Source organism: Grampus griseus (genome assembly GCF_964374135.1).
Source record: "Grampus griseus genome assembly, chromosome: 5".
In the NCBI taxonomy this organism is placed as follows: Eukaryota; Metazoa; Chordata; class Mammalia; order Artiodactyla; family Delphinidae; genus Grampus; species Grampus griseus.
This window is the reverse complement of record NC_138998.1, coordinates 96572852-96598934: the sequence shown is the minus strand read 5'-3', so window position 1 is coordinate 96598934 and position 26083 is coordinate 96572852. Positions and strand designations below refer to the sequence as shown.

Here is a 26083-nt window from a genome sequence, read left to right as displayed (position 1 = left end):
CTTTTGTATAAAACCTTTCACATAGACGTCACTTGTAATTCAGCCAAGTACATAATTCAGGTCATCAGTGACACACACATCCACACATTGGAGCTGGTCAGTGAACAGAAGGTTGTCATGAAATGTCGCTATAATTATTTTATGGACAGACCAAACTGCACAGATTACAGCGAAGGAAACTTTGCATTAACACGCTTGGGAACAGGGTTTCCTGAGCTGTTCCCTGCCCCCACCCTCCTGCAGTGGGAAAGCCAATTGTTTACTGATTACGACAGCGACATCACTTGGCAAACATTTTGGCCTAAACTCAATGTGTGACATCAGTCTCCTTTAGGGTTTTCCACATAAAATGAATTCTCCGAAGAAAACACAGAAATTGAGCCTTAATTTGAAATCCATTATTACACCCTCTAAGGTCTCATTAACTATCTCAATCATGTATTTCTTAATTTTTATTTTCTTTCCAAGTAGATATTATCTAACACTAAAAATACAATCACTAAACTTTCACAGTATTTTTCAGAGTTTCAATCAGATAGTCCTTTAGTTATATTTACTCAAACCACGTTTATGGGGGTTATGATATTCTTTCTTTCTTTCTTTGTACTGAGGGTCACTGATTCGGGAGTGGCTTACATCACTTTGTTTGAGGAAGGAAGTAAACATTATTCTTTGACTCCTTAGAATAAATTAGTCTTGCTTTTGTGAAGGGTGGCTGCATGTTTGAGAGGAAGTACTCTCACTAAAGTTAGGTTTGTGTTCTGTCATTTCTTGTCAGAGAATGAGACACATGAATGGTATTTTACTCTCTTGTGTAAGCACCTCCTCTGTATATATTTATCTGAAATTATTAGTTTCCCCCACCTCTTTGTTAGATGGTGTTCATTTAGTATTTTTATGCACATGGCCTTAAAGCAAGTGGAAGTCAGTTATGCCTCATGAGGCCCACAGTCTCCCTGCTACAAGCAGGGGGGCCAGGAAGGGCCAGTGCACCAGCAGTGCCAAGATATGGGAATTGTGATGTACAGATGGAGCCGGAGAATTGTCTGTGTATCATGTGAGTCAAGAAGAGCCTTAGCATTCTCACACCCAAAGAGTTCCATCTGGAAGCTGTTCCTGGGCAAACAGAAATAGCTGAATATTCCCATATCTTCTGGAGTGGCTAAACAGGGATTGAGAATCACTTCAGTCATTTTTTCCTATTTTTTGGTAATGGTTTGTTTACTTTCATTATTCTTCAAGACAAAAAACCTTTGCATCCTATATGGCTAAAAAATGTGATCTTTTAAATTCTCCCTCTTAAACTACTTTGATACATGTAGAAATACCGTTCTTAATATACTGATTCCTTGGTGTACAATTTACATTCGTCCCACTATTTTCCTTTTCCTCTAGCGCGTGGCCTTTGTTCCTAGTGCTCTTTTGTTCTCATTTCTCAGTGTTGTTCCTCTTTGCTCTCTTGATTTAAATAATCTTCACCATCTGCCCACCAGCTTTACAGTGTTACTTCTGGATAGCCCTCCTCAGCCTTCCTTCAGAAGATAGTAGAGAGACAATGGTGAACATTAGAACTATACCACCAACAGCCTTTCACATTTCCACCCTAAATCTGTATCCTTTTGCCTTCTCCATTAACGTGGTTAAGCCCCCGGGGCAGGGACCTCCAGTACCTCTTTGTTCTATGGCAGGCAGCACTCTGACGATGGTCAATAAATGTTCATAATAATGAGAGATGAAAGGAAGTGTCCGTGTTCAACAAGTTAGTGCCAAATAAGTTTTGGAGGCCAAATGAGGCCACAGGTGCCAAATCACAAGGGTTCGAAATAATATTTAATATGACATTGTCTCATTGAATAACAAATCCTATAGTGTAAGGTCTGAGCCAGATCTTCCCTTGGTGCCAGACTTCTTTTGCTCCTTTAATCTGCCCTGAAGATATTTCAGGTTCATGAGAGGCAAGGTAACAAGACCCCCTCTCTATGTAATGAGTAGAAAACAAACCCCTGATGAATGTAGAAAAAGAAACTGGATGTGAGAGCCATTGAATCTCTAGTGCTCTGACGACTACCATGAAGTGCACTGAAAAGAAATGAAAGTTTGCCATTAGCGTAGCTATTATGTAACTTTGATTACCTAGTTAAAATATGAATTGTAAGTAGTCAAATAAAACAGTTGAGGCTACTAGTATTTTAGAAAAGGGAACTCAGTAATTTTTTTTTCTGTATTTTTCTGTGATTGTTAGAATCTAGCATCATTAGCTCTGTAACTCATAAGAGAAGTATACATGGAATAACAAAAGTGACATGAAGGTCCAGTAAAAATTTGACATTACTGAGATTGCTTATTTTCTATCTTTGCAGTATTAATAGAGAGGAGTCATTGTTCTTTCAATTTAATATGGATGTTCATACTTTCTAAGGTAATTCAGAACAGAGGGTCAAAGTTGAGCAAAATAACCTGCTTTCCATACGGTTATAAAATGTTTACCAACCATTTTCTCCCTTTTTGTAGCCAAGCTTCTCTAAATACTAGTTCATATTTTAAGCTTCTATGTTCTCATTTCTTATTTATTCTTCAAAGTATTGCAATTTGGCTTCTGCCTTCACTGTTTTATTGAAAGGGCTCATTAAGTTCTTCAGTATCTTCCTTGTTGCCATCTTGGGACATTTGGTCATCCTTTTCTGTATTATCTGGTGCTGTTTGCTCACTCTTTCTTGAAAGTCTTCCCTTGCTTGGTTCCTTGCTTTCTCTTCTAGTTGTTCTAATCCTCCACCATTCTTCATTCCTTCTCAGCTTCCTTTCTTGACCCATTTTTCTGGAGGAAAACCCTAATTTGATGGGTTGTTGTGTTGTTTTCTAGAGTTCCCATCTCAAAATTCTCTCCCCTCACCACACCAGCACCCATAACTTCAGCTATCACTGGCTACAAATACACATCACCAGCCCAGCCTTTTCCAGACCTATATTTCTAACGGTGGGTTGTCTGTTTAGACACATCCTTCTCCCCACTGAACATTGGAATACACCAGGTACTTCATGCTCAACTTGTCTAAAACAGGACCCCCTCCATCTTTTGAACTATCTCCCCAACCAGAAATACTGCAACAAGAAAAAGCTGTGCCCCATTCCTGCTTTCTGTACCTTGGTGAAGAACTAGGAGTATAACTTCCTGTTTTCCTTGCTCTGCTCTCTAGTCACATTAGTCACTAATTCATATTGACTATACGTCATAAATAATTCTTATTATGCCCCATCCTCCCTAACCCTATAGCCATTGGAACACATACCTGCCCCTGTCTTTCTTCCGTCTTTCCTTAATGGTTCCTTAAGAAAGCATCCCTGATAACTCATTCTCCTTCTCATAATTTGTCATTTGCTCCTTCTCGCCAACAGTATAAAATCCAGCTGCTCGTGTCTAGCGTTTCCTTTTCTCACACCCTGTGCTGTAGCCATGTGGAAAGCTTTAGTTCCCTCAGTACCCATACTCTTCTCTTACCTCTATGCTGTGGCACTTATTCCTGCCCCTGCCTTGTATGTGGTCTCCATTCTTGTTTGCACAGGGACTAGACCCGTTACCTCCTCTCTGCAGCTTTCACAGGGCACTCCCTTGAAGAATCAGTTGCCCAGCACTTATGTTTCCACAGTCCTGTCACACCCGGTTATTCTTGCATTGTATTGATATTGTTTTTAAACATATCCTTTTCCTCACTCTTGGCCATGAGATTTTTAAGACCAGAGGTTGTCATATTTACCTTGTATCCCTGTATCCCTTGGTATAATGCCCAGCGCATAGTGAGAGGTTAGTAAGAATTTGCAGAATAGGTCACTGTCTTGTCCAAAGTAGCCTTACCTTTCACGTTCCTGTTCTAGCAAGCTTATGAATTCATCACTCTTCTCCATGTATTCTTTATGTTTTCTCTTTTCTTCCTCCAACTCTAATATGGTTTGCCTGTGAGATTTTTCTACCATTAAAAGCTGTTCCAGGATTCGTCTGTGAGATTCTTTATGTTTTTCCACGACTTTGTCCAACTACAAAAGAAAATACATTAATAGTCTAAGTACAAATCATTCATAATACTGCCATCTCTCCCTCTTTTAGAAATATCCAAGTTTTAACAAATTAATTCAACAGTGGGTTTATGATTTCCTTGTTTAGTTTTTTATCATTACTCTTGTTAATTGATACTTTTTCATGTTTCAACACAAATGTAACTTTCTTACTGTCTTTTTTTTTTTTGGCCGCACCACGTGGCTTGTGGGATCTTAGTTCCCATGTCATCATTTTTTTTTTTTAACCAGAAAGAAACATTTGTTCCTCTGTAAATATCTGAACAATTTCTCCATACCCCCTTTTTGCTACTTCCTTTTCTCTCCAGGGAAACCATATCAAAGAAATGATGGAAAGTAAAGGAATCCTTGTACAGTGTTTGATTCTGCCACTTCCCTAGCTGCCCAGCCCTCCCTAAAGTACTCTGCTCACGTACATCTCTTGGATCCATGGTCTGTTTTTCAGTGCATTATTCATAAAGGTGTTTGTGTATTTTTTTCAAATTCTTGTTAATCAATTCTGTGTTGGTATAGACCTGGTGTAAACACCAAGTCCTTTCTGGTTTCTGTGGCCTACTTATATCTCTATTATAAAACAATTACCCCGTGTCTTGTTTACTTTTGTCTCCTCTGCTAGACTGTGAACTCCCTGAAAGCAGGGCCTACATTCTATTTTTCTTAAATTCTTAACATCTAATAGAGTGCTTTGCTTATAGTAGGTGCCCAGTATATGCTTACAGATTGAAAACAAAATAAGCAAGCAAGGAATCAAGAAAGAAAAGAGGGAAGTAGACTGATTAAAACAAAAGCTTCAGGATCTTTGACCAGTGATAAATTAAAATCCATTTAAGAACATGGTTTTGAAAGCATGTGACTGTCTAGATTAGTTAAATACTAAACTATAACTGATAATATTGGTTGATTTTGCCCTTTGCCTTTATTGTAAAAGACTGAAAATTTGTGACCCTGAATTTGAAGCCAGTTTAAATCATACATCCTTAAAAAGCACATACTTAACTAGGAATCCAAAGCACAAAAATGGCCAAATGATTTCAGAAAAAGAAGGGAATAAAGGTGTCCCAGCATACAGAACCCAACTGACCTCTAAACGCTTAGGCTGGTTGTCTAGTTTTCTAATATGGGTTTATAATGGTGCCTTAACACACACAAAATACTTCATTATGTCATATAGGTGATGATTTTTAATTAATGTGACCAATCCTTTTGTGGAAGCTGAAATTGCTAAGTTGTATTGCTTGCTGGCAGAGTCACTTTTAACTAATGACCATCCTCTGAGAGGGAGGTTGTAGTGTTAATTGTCCTGGGTCTCAAGCAACAACAGTTCTCTGAAAACTTCCAGTTGCCCAAACACTAGACTGCATTATATGGGAAATTCAAATCAACTGCTTTTAGAATTTGAGAGTGAAATAGTAATAGAATCAGCCTTAATTTAGGGAGCTTGACGTTTGACTTAGAGAAACATTCAATTTATCACAAGATCGGCCCTAGAATTAATAAATAAATAATTATAATAGGTATTTAGTAAAGCATAAATGAATGACTAAGGGAGGCTTCATAAAGGAAACTTCCTCAGATAGCTTCTTGTAGTTGTATGGACATGAATATTAAACTTAGTTTAGCCCAAAAAGAGAAGGTTTAGTTAATCTACTATTGCTTTCCATTGTGTTTTTCCTCCTTATTTTGTTTGTTTGCTTGTTTGTTTGTTTGTAGGGAAAAGGAAGGAAGGTTGGAAAGAATCATTGCCCGTTGTTACATAATCTCCTAAGGGCTCTCCCTTCCTTCAGCCTCACCCCCATCCAGCCTGTCCTGATCAGTGACAGCACAATCTTCCACCAGTGGGATTACTCCACTCTCCTATTCAGAGCTGAAAGGTTTCTCACCATCTGGCCTCCTGACACTTCCACCCCATTCTCATTCCATACCTTCCCGTTTTTCTCACCCAGCCTTTAGCCACACCAGACTTCAGGTAGTTCTTAGAACACACCGTGGTGCTTCAAGACTGCTTTTTTCAGTGCCGGGACATATAAACCTTTTTCCCCTTCCACCCAAAACTTTCCCTGTTCTTCCTTTATGGCTTTCTCTGGTCACTCCTGAGTAGAATTATTTGTTTCTTCATATCAGTGAAATGTCTAATTCTCTGGGTTTTCCTTCTCTCACCTTCCATGACTCTTGAAGAATGGCCTATATTTACTGCATGCTGTTTGGTGCTAAGGACCTCATGTTTGTCAACAGCAGAAATTGGAAAGGTGTCAAATAGGGACCTTGCAGAGGGAAAGTTCCCAAAGAAAGTGTAAGTGATTCTAGATATGTTTTAGCTTATGCTTGAAGTTTTATTCTGTGCCTTCGTTTCTCCATACCCAAAATGCCTCTTAGAAAATATGCCAGTTGTTCTTAATTCAGTCTCTTCTTCATTCCTACAGATCAAATGATGGACCTGAGCTTGTCTGAACTCATTTCATTTTCCACCAATTGTGTGTGTGTGCTTGGCCAAACCACTTAACCGTTGTGTACTTCAGGTTTTTCGATTATAAATGTAGTGGTTGGCCTTGATTTCTAAGATCAATTGTATTGCCACAGTTTTCTCAAGGCCACAACTATTTATTAAGCGTCTATTATGCTATATGCATTTAGTACTATGATAGTTGCCATGGGAGAATTTTAAAGTCTCAATGCTTATACTCTTACTAGGCAGATAAGATATACACACTAAACAATTAGGAGCAGTATAAGGTGGTGTATCATTAAGCACTAAGGGACTATCAAAGAACCACTGCCCCTTTTTGATCTAGCCCCACTTGTGGATTGAATGAAGCCTGGGGAAGAAAACAGGAAGACTCAGTCACTTTAGGGAGTGTCAGGGGAAGAACGATTAAAAAGGTAACTCATTAATGTTTACTGTGCAATAACAAGCTTACCATTTTAGCCTCCCTGATGTCATATCCTACCCGCAACCGCTAATACAATCCAACTCCTTGCCTAGGATGAAGGAAGTCCAATGTGTTCCAATAGGTTGGATTCTCCCGTGGTCAAAAAGAGTGAAGGACAGAGAGATCGTCAGTCTTTTTGCTTTTGGTTGCTTAATATATGTTTAGGAAAGAATAATGACCTTTGTTTTAATAGCTCCTGAGTCACAGACCACCCTAATTTGGGGCTTTGTCTTCTTTCTGAGCTATGGCTTTGGTTCTCTTTGTTCTTTTTTGTTGGGTATTTGAAGATTGTCTTTTTCTCTGATTACCCTGAATATACTAGTAGAGATAAAGCTGGTTCAGACAGTAGAGAAATTATTTGGCTGTTTTAGTAGATCAAAGGTAACCAAATATGCTATTCATAAAATGCTCCATCTTCTTCCCTGTCTTTACTGAAACCTGGTTTTCCTGGATAATGCTAGCATCCTAAAATAGAGACTGCCCATTCTCACACTGCCTCAGTATCTCAGATACTGGAAATGGGGGCATGATTCTTGTCTCAGCATGACCCCTACCGGACTCTTCTGAAAGCCCTTCCTTGTTTTGCTGTCACCCTGAATGGTGATAGTCCTGTGTCATTCTTATTCGGTCATCTACTGAGCTTCAGATCACTCTCACAATATACCTCTCAACTGTCCATCTTGGTAGCATTCTGGGTGTGCCAGCTCACCCAGCCATGCTCAGAAGTGAAAAACCAGAGGCTATACTGCAAAATGAATATGTCTTTTGGTTCCTAGCACTGGAAGATTGTGGATTACAGAAGAGAAAGATTGAAAATATGTGGAGCCAGAAGCTAGTCTGAGGAAATTTCCCTTTTTAGTTCCTGGCTTCAGGATTTCTCTAGCTGCATGTAAAGCTCATCCATGCACTTAAGAGTATGCTAGATATTTTATCTAATGTTTTTATGTATTTTTTAGTGATATGATTTCATGATATGTCATCCACAATGTTTCTGGAAATGGAATTTCTTTATGTTCTACTTGAGTAACCCCTACTCATTCTCTGGAACTTGGCTTTCCTGATTCTTCTATCTCAATTCGATCCCCCATTATACTCCCTCATAGTGCTTTGTGGTTTTCACCACAAAAATTAACATAGTGTGTATTATATACTTATTGTGTGATCACTTGTTGTCTGTCACTCTTAAAAGAGACATTAAGCACCCTGAAGACAGGAAGCACAACTATTTTTATACAATGAAAATTATGAAATGAAATTTAAAAGCTGAACTATATAGTTGCTTAAAATAAGTATCAATACTTTAAGAATTGCCCTAAGGTAATGCTAATAAGGTATGTAGATTCTTTTATTATAGTACCTTGATAAATCCAAACTGTTGTTATATTTTTCTTGATATCTTTTTTGGAAGAACTAAGAATATGTTAGGCCATTAACTCAAGTATCTTTTTTAAGGTAACTTTTAGTATAGAAGCCTAGGTTGGAAAGGAATAGGAGGTTAAAACTGTTCTGGACTCTGAGTTTTTCCCTCCCTCTCTCCCCATCCACATCCTTTGTTCTAGCTTACAGGCCTCCACCTTAAGTCAGTGTTCCTAACATATGACATAGCTGAGAACAGTTTGTTTTTCTAAGGTATTTTGCCTTATGACTAGATAAATCCCCTTTAGTTTACCCTAGACATGGTTGAGATTTTTCGCATTTTTTTAAAAGAACACTATGAGGAAAATAAAAGGAGGAAGATGGAGGAAAACAAAATAATAAATTTTTAGCGTGCACATCCTTACCCTGATGTAATTAGGGTGCCCCCCAGTATGGTCTTAGTGGGAACACCCCACTTTATTTCTTTTCTTCAGCCCTATCTAGGGACTCCTAGTCAGAATTTCCCTTTATTGTTTATTTTCTGGATATCCCCCCTCACCCATTACTTCTAGATAGAGGAAAAGGGTAGGCAACTGGGTTGTTGGGTAGATAGAATTATAGGGGCTTCAAGGAACTGGGAGAGACTGGTAGCTGAGGAGAGAAATCTATCAGGCGGAAGTAGGCAAGAGAAGAAAACGGACAAATCATGGAGATGGGAATGTAAGAAGTGTGTGTGTGTGTGTCTGTGTGTGTGTGTGTCTGTGTGTGTGTGTGTGTGTCTGTGTAGGGGTATCTGTTGGTTGAGTAATCAAGGAAGGTTGGATTCATAAAGCAGGGCCAAATTATGGGTAACTTTCAGGGACACTTTGCAGAGTTAGGATTGCAAGCATTTGCAGAGAGGGTGTTTCCAGTTTTGCCTGTGTACAATAGAATTATTTACTTACAAAAGTAGCTAAAACTTTTCCTACTGATTTCAGGATAAGTTTGGAATTATTCTGTTTCATTTTACTCTGAAGTGTTGAGGGGTTGTGCCATTTGTGGAGTTTTGTGAGTATATGTTCAGTGATAATTAACTTGCATTTGCACTTATACTGGTTGGGGAATTTGTGCTTAATGCTGTTTCACAGTCACTGTGTTGGGAGCCAGTACAGTTTTAACACTATTGACTTGAATGAGGCTTCGGCTCCTCTTGTTTAAAATTTGGATTAAAGCGCAATCAACAGACTTTGGGTGGTCTCATCCTCACCCTCACCCCTCAGAGAAGCAGATCCATATGACCAAACTCTTTCACAATTTGGCAAGATGGTAGGCTTCTGTCATGAGACACTCAAGACAAGAATAGCAAGGACATTAGAGGTCAGTCCTGAGGTAGGTTGCCAGAGCGTATGTGGGGGAAATTTGCCCAAAATTTGCTTTCACTCTCTCTAGCCTTAACTTATGCTCCTAGTTGTTTACTTTTTATAAAAATGAAAAATTATGAAATTTTCCATTGAGGTCTCAGAAGAAAATAGAAGAATAAAGTAAGGATGCCAAGGAGTTTCAGAAATATCAGCAAGTAAAAGAGCAAGCAGTGCTGTATCTTTGTGCAGTGGTGGCCGTGTTGAGACTGTTCATCTTTGCTGTTGTCATTGTTGGGCATACTTGGTGGGAGAAAAGTCTTTACTGTCATTAAACTTTTGAAGGAAAAAGAAGTTATGTGTTCATCTAAAACGTATACTCTCTAAAACTCTGTTTCCTGGATAATTCTTCAGATCGTTTCCATTCATGCTCAGAATTTCTATGACATAATACTTCAGTGTTTTCAAAGAAATTAACTTCTATGGTTAAACTTTATCTGTTTTTTATTATTGCCTTCAGATCTCCAAAAGAAGTGCAGATTCCTCTGTGTGTGTGTGTGTGTGTGTGTGTGTGTGTGTGTCTGGGTCTGAGTGTGTATGTCTGTGTGTATCTGTGTGTGTCTGTGTGTCTATGTGTTTATACAAAAGGGAAAGAGGGGGAGAGAGCAAAAGAGAGGAATTCTCTTGCATTTGTTAGGTTTTAGTCTAATGTCAAGAAACAAACCCAGTGGGAACATCCCATCCATGATTTATTCTCCTTTTCTTTCCTGTAGAGCATGTAGTATTTATCTACCTGGGGAAGATTTTAAACATACAACTATAAATAATCGAAAAAGGAGTTACATGTCCTGCTCACCTGCCAGGCCTAGTGCTTTACTGGCTGGTGAGCTTACTCGGTACACACCCCTGATGTGATACATACCTCATTCATTGGTTTCTCATAGATGTCCTCCTGCCAAGGGGCAGATTTTGCTTGAAAAGCATCTCGCTGGAGAGCTTCTAGCACCTTTTTTGGAGTGACAAACCCATACTGAGCTTCCAGCAAAGCCAAGTCCATTTTATCAGCCTTTAAAATGCCTATGACTTCATCTCGAGCCTGCAGGAACAAAAAGCATTTCAGAAAGCCCACTTTATCTACCAGCAGTCTCTGCAAGTGATTTCTTGTGTAGTTGAGTATTTTTTCTCTTCTCCTTCAAATATAAACAAATCATATTTGGTTATAGCACCTTTTAGAAAAGGTAGCAAAACTATGTCCCTTTACTTCATCCTTCTTACAGTCTAGTTACACATTAATAATGTTTTTAAAAGTGATCACTATACAACATGGGGAGACTCTACATTTTTTATTGTGTTTGACAAGCAGATAACATGATATGCCTCAATGGACTGGCATTTTCATTTTCAGGGATAGGAAATAAGATTCTTCTATATATGTAGCAGCTGTTTTTAGTTTTTTTGTATAGGTTAATAATGCCAGGGCAAGTCTAGGAGCCAGTTCATGTGAGGTACAAAAGCACCTATTGTTGTTTAAACCAGTCCAGAAGTCATCTGCTATTATTGTTACCCATACGTGCCTGTGCACTGAAGCTTGTGAGCAGCATGGGTAGAGGATGTGACCTTTCACAATGTGCATGCCAATCGCATGTCATAACAACAGCCCTTTTAGATGTGATTAATTGCTCTTCGTGCTGCCAGAAGAGAATTCTGTGAATGTGTACTTTGATTTCATGTATATACAAGTATGAAGCACAAATACCTATTTCTGTGGCAGCCACCACACAAAATTCATAAGCAGCCTTCCCCTTGAAGCATGAGGGGGATAATTCTAACCCAGCTGACCTGCAGTTCTCCCTCCAGAATGCTGAGAAGAAATAATAAGTCGTCTCTTGAGAGGTCTTCTCCTTGGTGGCCATTACCACTGTGTGACTTAGGATACGGAAGCATTGCATCCGACTCACTGGTGGGGTCTTTGTCTTGCTGTCTCTGCTTCATGTTCTCAGGACCTTGGAAACTGTAGTCTTCACTATGTCTTGGAAATTGCTTTTGGGCTGAGCCCTCTGTGTCACTGCTTCTGGAACGCATTCTTTAAGGGCTGGAAAGAAGGAAGACAATTTGTAACTCTTAGTGGAAGTAGAGTTTTAATAAGAGCTCCTGTTACTGCTTTGACAAGTCTGCACTCTTGTTATATTTACCACAGCCAAAGCCTCGATCTTTCTGAAGTCTACAGCAGAGAAGGGCATTAGCAGATTCATAAATCACAGTCTTATTTATACTTCTGTTTTTAAAATCAACATTTTAAAAAATGTGTTCTGCTTTGATTAAGGCCACTTATGTCCATGGGTAAACAGACTGTGTATTTGAACTTCATCCACCAAGCATTCTACCTCAGGGACCTGGGTCATACTTCCAACCTAGGCCTAAGTGCTTACATAAGATGTACTTAACGTAATAGTAAAATGGTAAATTTGCTAATTGTTCTAACTTTCTTCACATTCACATTATAGTGTTTCCTTGTGGAAGTTTAAAAAGAGTTTTTAAATTTCTTAGCCTTTGGTGCTTTAAGAGACAAGCATCAGAATTACAAAATACTTTGGGTTATTTTGTTATGACAGTAAAGTCTAATATTAAAGGAATGAAGGCTTGGTCCCTGGCTGTATCCTTGACATTCTGCTAAAATTCCAGAGCTGACCTCAGATAAGTCAAGGATTTATATTTAGGACCCTTATCTACAAAATAAGAACACTAGTGCCTATAGTATTTAACCATTATGAAAACAGTATAAAATAAATTAATATTTCAGGGACATATTAGTTCCACATCTGATTATATAATTATCCAAATTAATTTACAATAGCAAGATAATTTTTTCCGCCTTTGAGGTTTGTAATGGAAAGAGAAAACATCAAGTGAACTTATAGTCTGCTTCAGTGATGTTCAAGCAGATTGTTAATTTTACTCATTACTAAAAATCATGAAACTTTCATCATTATTTTTTTTAATATTTATTTATTTTATTTATTTATTTTCTATGTTTTTTGGCTGTGTCAGGTCTTAGTTATGGCATGTGGGGATCTTTTATTGCGGCGCAGGCTCTTGGTTGTGGTGCGGGCTCTTCGTTGTGGCACGGGCTTCTCTCTAGTTGTGGCACCCAGGCTCCAGGGCACGTGGGCTCTGTAGTGGCGGCACTCAGGCTTAGTTGCCCCGTGGTATGTTGGATCTTAGTTCCCCGACCAGGGTTGGAACCCGTGTCCCCTGAATTGGAAGGTGGATTCTTTACCACTGGACCACCAGGGAAGTCCCTTTCATCATTATTGGTACCTTGCTTTTCATTTGTAATAATATTTCTTTAAAAATCTGGAGGGAATTCCCTGACGGTCCAGTGCTTGGGACTCTGCGCTTCGACTGCAGGGGGCACGCATTCGATCCCTGGTCTGGGAACTAGGATCCCACGTGCTGTGCACAGCGTGACCAAAAAAAAAAAATCTGGAAAGGTCAAGCATACAGAAAAGTATGGAAATATAATTAATCACTACATGCTAGCACACAGATTTGTAAAATCCTAATTTACTATATACATTAGAAAACAGTTTTTTAAGTAAAATATTGATATTATAGATATAGTAGAAGTCCCTATGTACCTCTTCCTTAACCCACTCTATACCCGCCCTACCCCAGAAGTAACCATCTTGAATTTGGTGTTTATTATTCCCACGCATGTTTTATACTTTACTTTATACTTTTAATGCATGTGTATATATTGCTGAGCAATATATAGTATTGCTTTGCAGATTTTCAAACCTAATGTAAATACAGCATATTGAATGTATCATTCTGAAAATGTTTTTTCATCCTATATTTTGGAGATTCTTGCTTGCTCCATTTTACTTATTTTACATATTTAACTGCTATATAGTATTGCATTATATGAATAGGCCACCATTTACTTATCCATTTTACTGTTGATGGATGTTTAAATAGTTTACTTTTTTTAGTATTAGAAAAAATGCAGCTGTGAACATTCTTGTGCATTTTTTTTTTCCTGTGAACATCCATTTCTTCAGGTAGTATTCTTTACAGCATAGGAATGGGATTTTGGCTCTCCTAAATGGAGTACCAATTTATAGCAGAGTGTAAGAGTTCTCATTGCTCTGTATCTTCATCAATGCTTGCTATTAGGGAATTTATAATTTTTACCAATATGGTAAGTGAAATGGTATCTGACTTTTTAATTGGCATTCTATAACTAATGAGAGCAGGCATCCTTTTATGTGTTTAGAGCCCCTTTGAATTTCTTCATAAATTGCTTGTTCATAGTCTTTGCCCATTTTTCTTTTGTATTATTTGTCTTTTTCTTATGAATTTGTAGGAATTCGTTACATACTCTATAAATAACTGTTTTGTTGATTGTATGTTTTGATGTTATCTTTTCTGGTCTGTAGCTTACATTTTCACTTTGTGTCTTTTGTGGTATAGAAGTTTTACGTTTTAATTTAGTCAAGTTTATCAATTTTTAAATCAGTTCTTTTCTTTATAATTTGCATTGGAAAGCAAAATTTGAACAGTGGCAGTATAAAAGAATGGCTAAGACCATGGACTCTGGAACCACTCTGCCTGAGTTCAAATCTCTACTCCATTACTTATTGGCTATAAAACTCTGGACAAGTTACTTAATACCTCTGTGCCTTTCTCATCTGTAAAATGAGGATGATAGTAGTAGTATATTTATAACCTAAAGTTGGTGTGAGGATTAACTGAGTCAACACATGTCAAATGTTTGCAACATACCTCATACAAAATTGTCACTCAATAAACATTAGCTTTTATTATTAACTTTATTTTTATTCCCCCAATTTTATAGTGTTTCTCTATTACCTTTATAGTTAGAAAAAATTTTCAAGAATTGAAGCAAGTTTATTTGATTACCTCTTTCATCTAATGAGTTGTGAGCCGTGAATAAAGGGAGAAAGAAAAGAAGATTGAAAGAATGGCTTTGTGTCTTTCTTGGGTACTCTGTTTAAGAAGTGACTCTTACCACTCCCAGCTTGCTGGCACCACTTGAGAAACCTGAGTGTAGAACAGTTTAGGAACCTTGAGGACTTCACAGCCAACCAGCTAAGCCTCCATTCATCTCTCCACCCATCCTTCAACAAGCATTTATTGAAGGCCCACTGTGTTTCGTGCACTAAATTGGTTATTTATGGTGTGGCTTCCTTACTTCCCTTAATACAAGCGATATATTTTCAAATGTAAGGTTTATGGAAACAGTTCGTAAATCTGGGATCATGAAAAGTGCACTGAACTAGACAGAAGTCATGTGAAAAGAATTCTGTCACAAATCAGCTATCGGATTAGTTAAGACACTGACTCTCTCTGAGGGCAGTGCCCTGAATTGTGAAGTGAGGGGGGGTGAGGAGGTGATCTCTGTGGCCCCCTTTCTCCTAGGATGTATAATGATTCTTGCCACTGTGCCTTTCTTTTAGCATAGATTATCAATAGTATATTTAAAAGACATGGGTTTGTGGGTCTGCATCTTATAGGAAATCCACAGAAATCTAAATGCTACATATGGACTACATATGGACCTGTGACTTTTGATTTTCACCAGAGGAGAGATCACAGTTAAAAGACAATGCTTAAGGAAATAATCCCAGCAATAATTTTCAACTGAGAATTTTCAGTAGCCTCATCATAACAATCAGGATGTAAAAGTAGAACTTGAAGGTGTTTATTGCCTTACGTGTTTATTATTTACATATTTTATTTGTCAGTAACAAACCAACTATCAAGTGATACTAGTGGGACACCCTGCCTTGAAGTTACAATGTGCATCTGGAGAAATTTAAAACATTCATTTTCAGAATTTTAACAAGTCACATAATGTGTTTTCTCTACAACTCATGTTCTTTCTTACTTCCCTCCATCACACATTTATTTACTCTATTAGACGCTGGAGATAGACAGTGATGGTGGTGATGATGGTGGTAATGATGATGACAGCTAATACTTACTGAGCAGTTACTACATGCCAGGCATTCTTCTAAGCATTTTACATTTATTAACTCATTCAATTCTTATAACAACCCTGTGAGGTAGGGAATATTATTATCTCCATCTACAGCAAAGAAATGGAAGCACAGATGAAGGTTACACAGCTAATAAGAGGCAGAACTGGGATGTGAATCCAGGCAACCTGGCTCCAGAACCTGTGCTCTTAAAAATCATGTGTCATGCTACTGTACTGCCAAAGACAGATGGCTATAGACACCCTGTCTGAAATGGATACAGACACCGTGTGTGAAAAATGCTTATAGCCTTGCTGAAGAGATTACTTATCAATAATTACAATACAGATAAACAGTGGTCTGTGGCAGTAGTTGTCACTGACTCTCCCCTACGTAGCCAAGGAAGGATTTATTTATTTGAGAAAAGCAAAGACATAGAAGGAGTACATTTTTATGTAGGGATAGAAGGTTGAGGATATATAAGATTTATGACTGTGGAAAACCCCATTATGTGTGTATTTATGTGTTTATAAATAATATTCCTATACTAGCATATTAATATATGCTATGTACCTTATGAAAACATATTCAAAAAGGAAAAATATTAATAAAAAAATAAGATATCTAATTATTTTTCTCCCACCCCATTGGATTGTCTTAAACACCTCAGAAAGATCATTGCTCTGGCTTATAGGAGTAATGGAAGGTTGTTAATGTAGACCAGATATGTTTAAAACAAATAAATATTACATACCACTTTATTTACAGATATGTTCTCACATGAAGGGCAGGGCCATCCATGTCTTCCACCAAATATTAATAGTCTCCATTCATATGTCTCATAGGGTTTTTGACCTGATACTTCATACCTAATGGCTGTTCAACAGAGTGAATGGTTTGCTCTTTCTATTTTGTGGCCTATCCCACAACTTAGATAACATTGCTAAATAACAATGGCTCAAAATTGTATGGGCCACTCTGCATTTTCAGTCATCTTGCAGCTCAGCTGGGTGTGAATGGTCTAAGATGGGCTCACTCCCATATCTGACTGTCAGCTAGTTGGGCTAGATCTCAGCTGGATCATCTCATCTCTGCTCCACATGGGCTTTCAACCTCTGGTAGGCTAGACCAGGCTTCCCCTTATGGTGGTCTCAGGTCAGCATCTCAAGAGTGTGAGACTCCAAGGCCTTATTTTTATTGGTGAAAGAATGGCATGCTAGCCCAAATTCAGGAAGGAGCTGCAGAGTCACATTGCAGAGGATGGGGAAGACTTAGTTAACTGCAGCCATCTTTGAAAAACTCTAGGTCTGTCACACTTACAGATTCAGACTTCTGTGAAAATCAAATAAAAATCTAGTTTAAAAGAGGGGTAAAATATATTTGGTTCTTTACTTCTTTTAGTTTCCTGGAAGCATAAGTTTATTTCTATGATTTCTGTGATGCATTCCTGTGCTTTCCTCTTACCCACATATTCATATGTGGAACAATAGCCTACTGATAAGAATCAACTTGTATTCTGCTACTAATCAATAAAGATTCCTCTACCACCGTTAATCTTATCCAAGGTATGCCTTCCAGAATTCCAAGATAATGTAAGTTTCTATTTAGCAGGGTAGCTTGCTAAGCATTGCTCATAAGTAGTGCTCTTTGAGTTTAAGGCAACCCTGAACTGCTACAGAAAACTGAATGGTTCTCTGTATATGTTCTATCTTCCCTCACCTCATTCTTTTTTTTTTTAATTGAGTTAAAGTTGATGTACAGTATTATATGTTACAGGTGTACAATATAGTGATTCATAATTTTTAAAGGTTATAGTCCATTTATAGTTATTATAAAATATTTGCTATATTCCCTCTCACCTCATTCTTAAAGTGAGTTGAGTGAAATCTGCCAGGAGAGCACAGATCATTTGCCAATGATGATATTTATAAGCGATAAAAAAGGAATGACCTGAAACATTTTTATACCATGTTCTTTTAAAATTGATTAGAGTTTTTCTGAAACCACCAGTCTTCTTTGAGGGCTAGGGAAAATAGCATCAACATTCTTGCTGGCTCTCACACTGAGTTTGTGAACAGACCCATCGTGTGCAGACTTCTGGTCTACTGAGGAGTGTGTCTCGTCATGTTTACAATGGTGGAGTTTCCTTGCCCTTCTGCCAACAACCACAAAATGATCAGTAATGAGAAGTAATTAAGTATCGAGTGGAAGAAAACACAGACATGAATTTCATGATACTCTCATGCTTTGTATTATCAGTGACTTCATTGTTTCTCTTGGCAAATTTTTAATGCATCTGTGCTTGGCCTTGCATACTGAGGAAAAGAAAAATTTTGTAATGGCAACAGTGGTTTGGGATTTTCAGGTTACAAAGAAAAAAAAAACAGAATGGAAAGTTGCTTTTGCTTATACCAAATAATGATGCCTTACTCTTTTCATAAAGTGTTGGTAGTGACATAATGCCTGATGGTTTTGCAAGGAGAAAACCTGCTTAGTTGTCAAATTTAACACAGCCTAATGTGTTGATTATCTGTGACTCTCAGAGCCATAGAATGGCAGCCTTGAGGACTGTAAGAGAGCGATAGACTGGGAATCAGGAAACATGGCTTCTGATCTCAACTCTGCTTTTAATTAGCAAAGCTCTGGTTGTCACTTGTAAAATGAGGATATTAGTCTAGGTTGGCCCCGTGAGGTCATTCAGGATGAAACAAGGACGAGGGGTTCTTTGCCTTGACCTCTACCTTGTTCCTTACTCCCCAGTGGGTCCCCCTGACTGCAGGATTTACGCCTGAGACTAGATGATCTCTGAGGTCCCGGGACTTCCCGCTTTAGAATTCTCTGCTTCTCTGTTGTCTTGTATCTATGGATACAGATACAGTGTAGTTGGCCCTGAGAAGCGGATTCTACTTTATTTTCCTGTGTGGTGACCTCGGTCAGTTTTTCTTTGGCTTAAGCTGGTTAAAATCGTGATGTATCTTGGTAAGGATGTGTTCATGAAGAAGAAGGACTAGTAGAGAATTTGCAATTATTTACTTAATCTAGTTACAGAAAATGACCAAATGTCAACTGAGGCCTATTCTACCTACTACCTTCCCCCAATATACATGCCCCTAGCCAACTCTTTACTATAAAAATTGAATTTTCTTAATCATTCTTTATTAATCTTTAGATAGCAAAAACTGTTTATTCTATATAATTGAGCACTAAACATAATTTAGTCTCTGTGTACCTGTTTATTTTCATGTTTGAATGGTGGAAAGAGGATATTTTGTTTGTATAAAAGAACTTCAAAAAGGTTCAGTGAAAGAAATTGGTTTTGGTCTTGATCATTTACTATGATGTTGAGGTAACCAATCAAAACTACTCTAATTTAAAGAAGAAAGTAATAATAATGGTAGCTTACATTAAATTCAGTACTTACCAAATACAAGTCTGTTCTAAATGCTTTCTTTTGATTAACTCATTTAGTCTTCTTAAAAACTGTTGTTTATCTCCATTTTGCAAAAGAGGAAACTGAGGCTTGTAGCTGTTAAGTAACTTGCCAAAGGTCATACTGCTAGAAAGTGGCAGAGCCAGGTCCTAACTTGGACAGTCTGGTTCCAGAGTCCAGCAAATCACTATGCTGTATCTACCTAGGGTTTTATAAGAAGGCATACATAGTAAAGGAAAAAATCCTGGTTCAACATTAAGTTATTCAACAAATATTTATGAAGTACCTACTATGTCAGTTATCATATTAGCCAATTTGTGCAAGCTTATTTTTGTATCTGGACTAATGTCCCTTTTGTTGATATGGGTACAGGGTAGTAATTCTGGCTACCCAGAATTACACAAAAATCTGAATAATATGAAGTCACAACTCCCTGGCCCTTTCAGCAATTGGTCCATTCAGTAAAAATGTTTTGTTTTCATGCATTATTTATGTGCAGAAACTTAACTGAATGCATTGTTATTCTTAAACTTTAAAGGCCACAAAGTGGCTTTTCTCAACCACTTTGCTGGCATCTTGGGGGAAGGCAGGAGGTATAGCATAACAGAAAGACTATGAGATTGTGGGATCAGATGGATCTGGACTTTAATTGCTGCTCCCATATGTTAGCTCTGTGGCCTTGGACAACCTACTCTACCTCTGTGAGCCTTCAAATGTAAAATGGAGATAATGGTACCTGGTAATGGGTTTATTGTTCATGCTCTGTGAGCTTAGGGCCCCTGTTGTTCATGTCTGTCTCCTCAGTGTTCAACAGAGTTGTAACTCATCAGGGATTCATTTGAAAGACTGAATCATGCAGTCCTCAACAGAGCTGACTGGCTGTAAGTAGGAACTGCCTCATGGTAAAAATGATTCATCTGTGAACCACTGGCTAGAAATTCAGAAAAATGGTACTGAGAATCTCATAGAAGTAGCTGGAGTGTACAGAAGTAGCTAATGTGTATGGACCTCTTACTACATGCCCGGCACTGTTTTAAGTGCTTTGTGTATATTATTTAATCTTAAAGACTTTTAGCCTGTAGTAAAGATTGTAGGAAAGGGCTTGGTAAAGGTAGGCTAAGCGTGGAGACTCTCATGGGAGACATCAAAGACAGGGAAATTAATATCAAAATCAGGGTAGTGCTGGTACCTACACAAAGTTCAGTGTGTGTGTGTGTGTGTGTGTGCGCGCTCACGCGCACACATGTGCGTGGAGAAGGGACACTGGATCCCCAAGACTAACTAGAAAATTCTTGTTAATGTCACCGAATTTTGAAAACTTTTATCATATATACCCTGACTTTTCGCTCTCTCTCACCCCCACCTCCCTGAGTACACTCTCACATGCATAAAATGAGGTGAACATCCGCTGCATTCCTCCTTTTTATTTGACAGCACCTTGAACAGTCATTAGTTCTGTTTTAGTGTATGTGACATTTTATAAAGTGGTCTTATTTTAACTTGTTTGGTAGGAAATTTGAGGGATGAATCGTTTTGATGGCAAGATGGCTGCATAATGCAGGGTGAGTCTGTGCTAACTGTAGGATGCTCTTCACCAAGGGACAAACTTGGAAGGGATTCAGTGCCTTAAGTTTGAACGTGCTTAACATCCCACACTTGCTGAATTTAGAGAGCAGGCTGCCGGCTAGCTTTACATTTCCACTTGGATTTCCCCCTCTCTCTGCATGGAACCATAAAGCTATAACTTAGTTCCCTGGAAGGGGAATGGAAAGAGATGTAGTAAGATTATATGGGGTGCTCAGCAGAGCTGGTTGAGCCCTTAATATTAACAGTCTCATGGTAAATGTGATTCGTCTATGAAAATACTGGCTATAAATAGATGTTAATAGTGCTCAGTTGCAAATCAGCCATGCTGTGCTTGCATGGCCACATTAGGGAAAAAAATCCTGTTGAGTATTTTATTTGGTTTCTCTTAAAATGAAAAAATAAAAAGTTCGTTTCCTTTTATTGCCCTAGTCACCCACATTTGAAGACACTAAATTCAGCCAGCTGCAGTAAAGCTATCTGATGGCTAAAAAAAGACACATTGAAAACCAGATAACCTAATTTAGCAATGGCACTCTTTATCTTTTTCTTCCATTTTCAGTAAAAAATCATTGTAACATACCCTTACTGGTGTTTTTACTTGTAGGGAGGGCACGGATAGGGCTTCAGAGAGGGGAACAGAACTTGGGGATCTGTGATTCAGGTCCATATTCTTAAGAATTCTGAGTCCTAATAGAAAGTCAAGGTTTCTTTCAAATCAAGTATGAGGTTCAGAAGGCAGTGTAGTCATCTCATCTATCCCCATAGTATCAGGCACTAAGCATTTTCTATGCCCATCTACTCCGTTGTTATACAGCTCTCAGTGTCTGAAAGTGCTTCCTTATGAGCTGAAATCCAGCTCCCAGGATCTTTATTCATTTATCCTTCTTCTGCCTCCAGAGCTAAGTCAGCCAAGACTACTTCTCTTGTCACACTGTGGTCCTTCAGTGGGAAGGGCTCTATTCTTTTTTCCAGATGTAATACTCAGTTTCTTTAACCACCACTCTTCATACTATGTGGTCTAGTCTCCCTCACCCAACACACCATCTCATGCACACATTTTGATTATACCCCTTTAGACCTACTCTTCATTAGGCCGGGTGTTTCTTAAAGAAATGCATGGAGTTGGGCGTGATTTCCCAGATATTAAACACAACTAAAGCAGTGAAATGGTAAGAGTATATACTTAAGGAAGAGCTCAGTAAGTCTTCTGATATTGGATCTCAGTTGGAATGTTAAGTATAGATCAAGACATTTGATAGTAGGCATTTAATGAAGACTTATTTCCAGTTTCACTTATCAGGTAAGTGCTTGTAATACCTTTCATGTGTACATTGATTGTTGTATCAGTAAATAGGTAATTATTCACTCTGTTTTTCAAGAGGAGGAATTCGAGCTTCAGAAAGCTTAAATAACTTTGACTAATAAACCTTGGACCAGAAATGAAAACTTAGGCCTTCTGACACCCCTTTCTCTCCAGGCTCATGCTAGATTAATCAACACTTGCACTTTTTTTAAGCTTGAATGTGTTCTTTGGTTGTTTGTCCATGAAGTGCTATAGTCAGAGAAGCTGCTAGGCTGTAGATACAGAATAAACAGCCTGCCAATGGGGTCTAATAGTACAGACTTACATCATGGCTTTTCTTAGCTGTGTGTTCTGAAGAAAGGACAAAAAGAAATATAAAAATCTCAGAGTATAAATAGTTGATTTATCTGAGTTTTCCATTACAAATCAGTGGCTCTTTAAAGATTCTTTTCTCATTTAAGGTTGACACAGGGCTGGGAATGTTTTCCAGATCTTTGTGGAATAAAACCAAAGAAGAAAATTATTTTCATATAGTCCAAGTTAGCTTTAAATGCATTTTAAAATGCCACAGTCCCAGCACTAGAACAGAGCTCTTGAAAATCATATGATTCTTTTAACAGTTTTCAAACTACATCACTTTTCATATTTCTTCCAACTCTGCTCTCTGTTTTTTCTTACAAGCACGGTGATATTGAGCCAGTCACTTAACCTTTCTATTCTCTTTGAATTTTTGTCTCTTTGGCCCTTGGAACCAGTTTCCTCCAATCCCCTTATTCTGCCACCGAGGCCTGTTGAAGTTAACTGATGTGCCCGTGGTCATGCCCAGAGGCAGCACCAGAACCCACATCTCTTGCCTACAGCTCTGTTGCTGTTTCCATAGCAACACTACATGTTCATAGGCCAACCCCTACTTCTTCCAGCCCTAGAAAGATGTGAATCTTAAAAGATAAAAATGCATCTTTAGAGTGGTTAAGAAGCCGCCTGCCAATGCAGGGGACATGGGTTCGAGCCCTGGTCCGCGAAGATCCCACATGCCACAGAGCAACTAAACCCGTGCTCCACAAGAGAAGCCACCGCAATGAGAAGCCCACACACCACAATGAAGAGTAGCCCCTGCTCGCCGCAACTAGAGAAAGCCCGCATGCAGCAGCGAAGACCCAACACAGCCAAAAATAAACTAATTAATTAATTAATTTTTTGAAAAATGCAACTTTCGAGAACCTGAAGTCTCCCACAAATTTTTGTTGGCTTTCTCAACCTCTTCTTAACCCATTAATTGACTAATAAGTCACTCTGAGTGCCTTCAGGCCTCCTCTTGGCTAGACCAACCTAGCATAATAAAGAGCTCAGAGGTGAACAGGAGATTCAGATATCAAGAGTTACCATCTATAAATTCCAAATGACAGCTTTCCTTTCTCTTCTTTTATCTAAGGACCTGTGACTGGAATAGACAGATTGTGTGTTACAGAAAAAATGTTGCAACTGGTAAAGTCCCAGGGCAGTACTTGACCTTGCAGCCATTTTGCTTCTCCTTTCCCACATCTTCCCGTATTCAATCTATCTTCCTGTACTGGGGAACAATTCCTTCCTGGCCTCCCAGGTATTTGAGTCTAGTCTGATACATTTATACTTACTAAGGGAAAAGAAGGAAACTAACTTTTGTAAAGCTCCAGTTATCTGCCTGATAATATGATTTATGCTTTCTATTCTTTATATCTTTTTTTTACAAGTTCGGACACATAGAGTTGGTATTATTCTCCTTATTTTACAGATGAAAAAAACAGACATTGAGGAATTCACAGTTTAGTGTTGTAGAAATATAGGTTCAAGACTAAATACAAAATACCAATAAATACTATAAATAATGTCCAATGTACAAAGTGTTTTGGGAGCATTTGAGAGGAAATGTCTAACTGTGCCAAAGGGACTTAGTGAAAGCACCTCAGAGGTAAGTTGGGCCATGGAGGATAAGAGTATATGGCTCATACGTACAGGTTGAAGGTGCATGAAAAACAGCATGTGGCAAATGTCGAGTTATTCCTTACGGCTGAAGTAAAGGAGAAGACCACCAGCGAAATTTGAACATGTATGCTATGTATTAGATGATAATAAAAAGTTATTGGTAATTTTGTTAATGTATCAATGACATCGAATTTACATGAGAGAATGTCCTTTCCTTTTTATTTTTCTAGATACATAATGAAGTATCTTAGTGTGAAATGACATGATGTCCTGGGCTTTACTTTTAAATATTTCAGAAAAAATGAAGGCAGAGGGTAGAGGAGAAATAAGTATGGCAAATTATTAAGGGTTGTTGAAAGGTGGGTGAGTACATGGTCTTTGTTATATTCTTTTTACTTTCTGTGTATTTGGAAATATTCATGATAAAAGATTTAAATAGAAAGCACCAGAGACATAGTGTTGGATACATAAACATTTTAAGAAGGTGTTCTCTTTAAAGGGGGGACAAAAGGTGCAAAAGGAGTGAGGTAGAGAAAAGAGACAGAAGACACTAATCTTTGGGTGTCCGGCAGAGACAGAAAAGCAGAAAACTGAGCTGTGTCTCAAGAGCCAAGAGAGAGGGGCTTCCCTGGTGGTGCAGCGGTTAAGAATCCTCCTGCCAGTGCAGGGGACATGGGTTTGAGCCCTGGTCCAGGAAGATCCCACATGCCACAGATCAACTAAGCCTGTGCACCAAAACTACTGAGCCTGCACTCTAGAGCCCACAAGCCACAACTACTGAGCCCGTGTGCCTAGAGTCTGTGCTCTGCAACAAAAGAAGCCACCACAATGAGAAGCCCGTGCACCACAACGAAGAGTAGCCCCCGCTCTCTGCAACTAGAGAAAGCCCACGTGCAGCAACAAAGACCCAACACAGCCAAAAATAAATACATTAAATAAATAAATTTATTTAAAAAAAAAAAAGAGCCAAGAGAGAAAATGATTTCAAGGGGCAGAGAGCTGCTGTAACTTCATTTTAACAACATTGCCACTGCTCAGAACAGTTTTGGCACTCTACTTTTGGAATTTTCGTTTTTTGGAATATCCCTCAGCCATGGCAAAATGTGGTTCATTGAAGGTGAATTTGACTTCTGACAACAGGGAAAAGTTCCTTGGAACTAAAGCTAGTGAATCAAGTCAGGATTTGGGTCAGCTAATACTGTTTTTGGTCAGAGAACCAATTGTGACCTTAAAATAATGAGATTGGTTTTTGTATGTGAACTTTGCATAGATTTTGAAGACATTTCCAAAATGTGTCAGGGAAAACTTTTGACAAAATGACACAAATGGATTTCTAACTTAGAGCTTTTGTTTTGTTTTTAATATTCCATCTGCTTCAGTTTTATGTCAAATCTTTGGTGTCCTGAAGCTTCTGGTTGTTTTCTAGAATCCCAATGTAAGCAAAAAAGTAGGAGACAGCATGGTATATGGCAGGGGAGAGAGTGCAGCCTCTGGAGCTGGCCAGCCAAGTTACAGTCCTATCTCCATCCCTACACGCTGTCCAATTTGGGGCAAGTTACTTCACTTCTTTGGGACTCTGTCTTTGCAGGGTTGTTGGGAGGATTTGAGATCATATGTGTAAAATGCTGTGCCCAGTGCCTGACATATGATAGGAACACATAACTTATCTTGGTGGAGACATAATGATACAATTTTATCTCTTTGTTCATCAAACATACCTTCCCTCTTGGGACATCAAGTGAGATAGGAAAATAAATAATGGATTTTTGCCTGTTAGCATCATGAGGAGAATATATTACTCAGCCTTACATCACTGAAGGCAAGGGGAGTTCTTTTAGTCAGTACTAAACTTGTATTTTCAGAGTGTGTGTTATTTTGTCCCTTGCCAAGATGGAGATTGGCAAGCTGAAGAAATTGGAATTTGGCCAGGAACTGGTGCCTGTTATTTAGCAGAGAGGTGATAGGGAACTATGATCCTGCCAGTTTGGAGGGACTTAACATGAAGTGACTGGCTTCTCGGTCTAAACGGGCCATAACTGTTCTGAACTAGAGGACGAAGGCTGCTGATTCGAAGGGCTAGGCTCACCCAAGCTCTTACTGGTGTGCCTCTT

At 38.5% G+C, this 26083-nt stretch overlaps 2 protein-coding genes across 7 annotated transcripts in view; one reads left to right on the top strand and one right to left on the bottom strand.

Annotated features, from left to right (window-relative positions):
- The window catches only part of CMSS1 (cms1 ribosomal small subunit homolog), a 383342-nt gene that overhangs the window by 118016 nt on the left and 239243 nt on the right, over positions 1 to 26083 (top strand). The window lies entirely within an intron of this gene.
- Positions 1 to 26083, bottom strand: part of FILIP1L (filamin A interacting protein 1 like) — a 306442-nt gene that overhangs the window by 111457 nt on the left and 168902 nt on the right. For 5 of the 6 annotated variants that reach the window (XM_082654398.1, XM_082654401.1, XM_082654397.1 and 2 more), the window contains 3 exons: positions 11528 to 11780; positions 10611 to 10784; positions 3851 to 4029 (listed from right to left, as the gene is read on the bottom strand). In XM_082654398.1, the coding sequence (XP_082510524.1) occupies positions 3851 to 4029; positions 10611 to 10784; positions 11528 to 11770 (596 nt within the window). In that variant the 5' untranslated portion in view covers positions 11771 to 11780. Of the gene's footprint in view, positions 1 to 3850; positions 4030 to 10610; positions 10785 to 11527; positions 11781 to 26083 lie in introns of those variants that run through there. The other variant, XM_082654402.1, reaches the window with a different exon arrangement.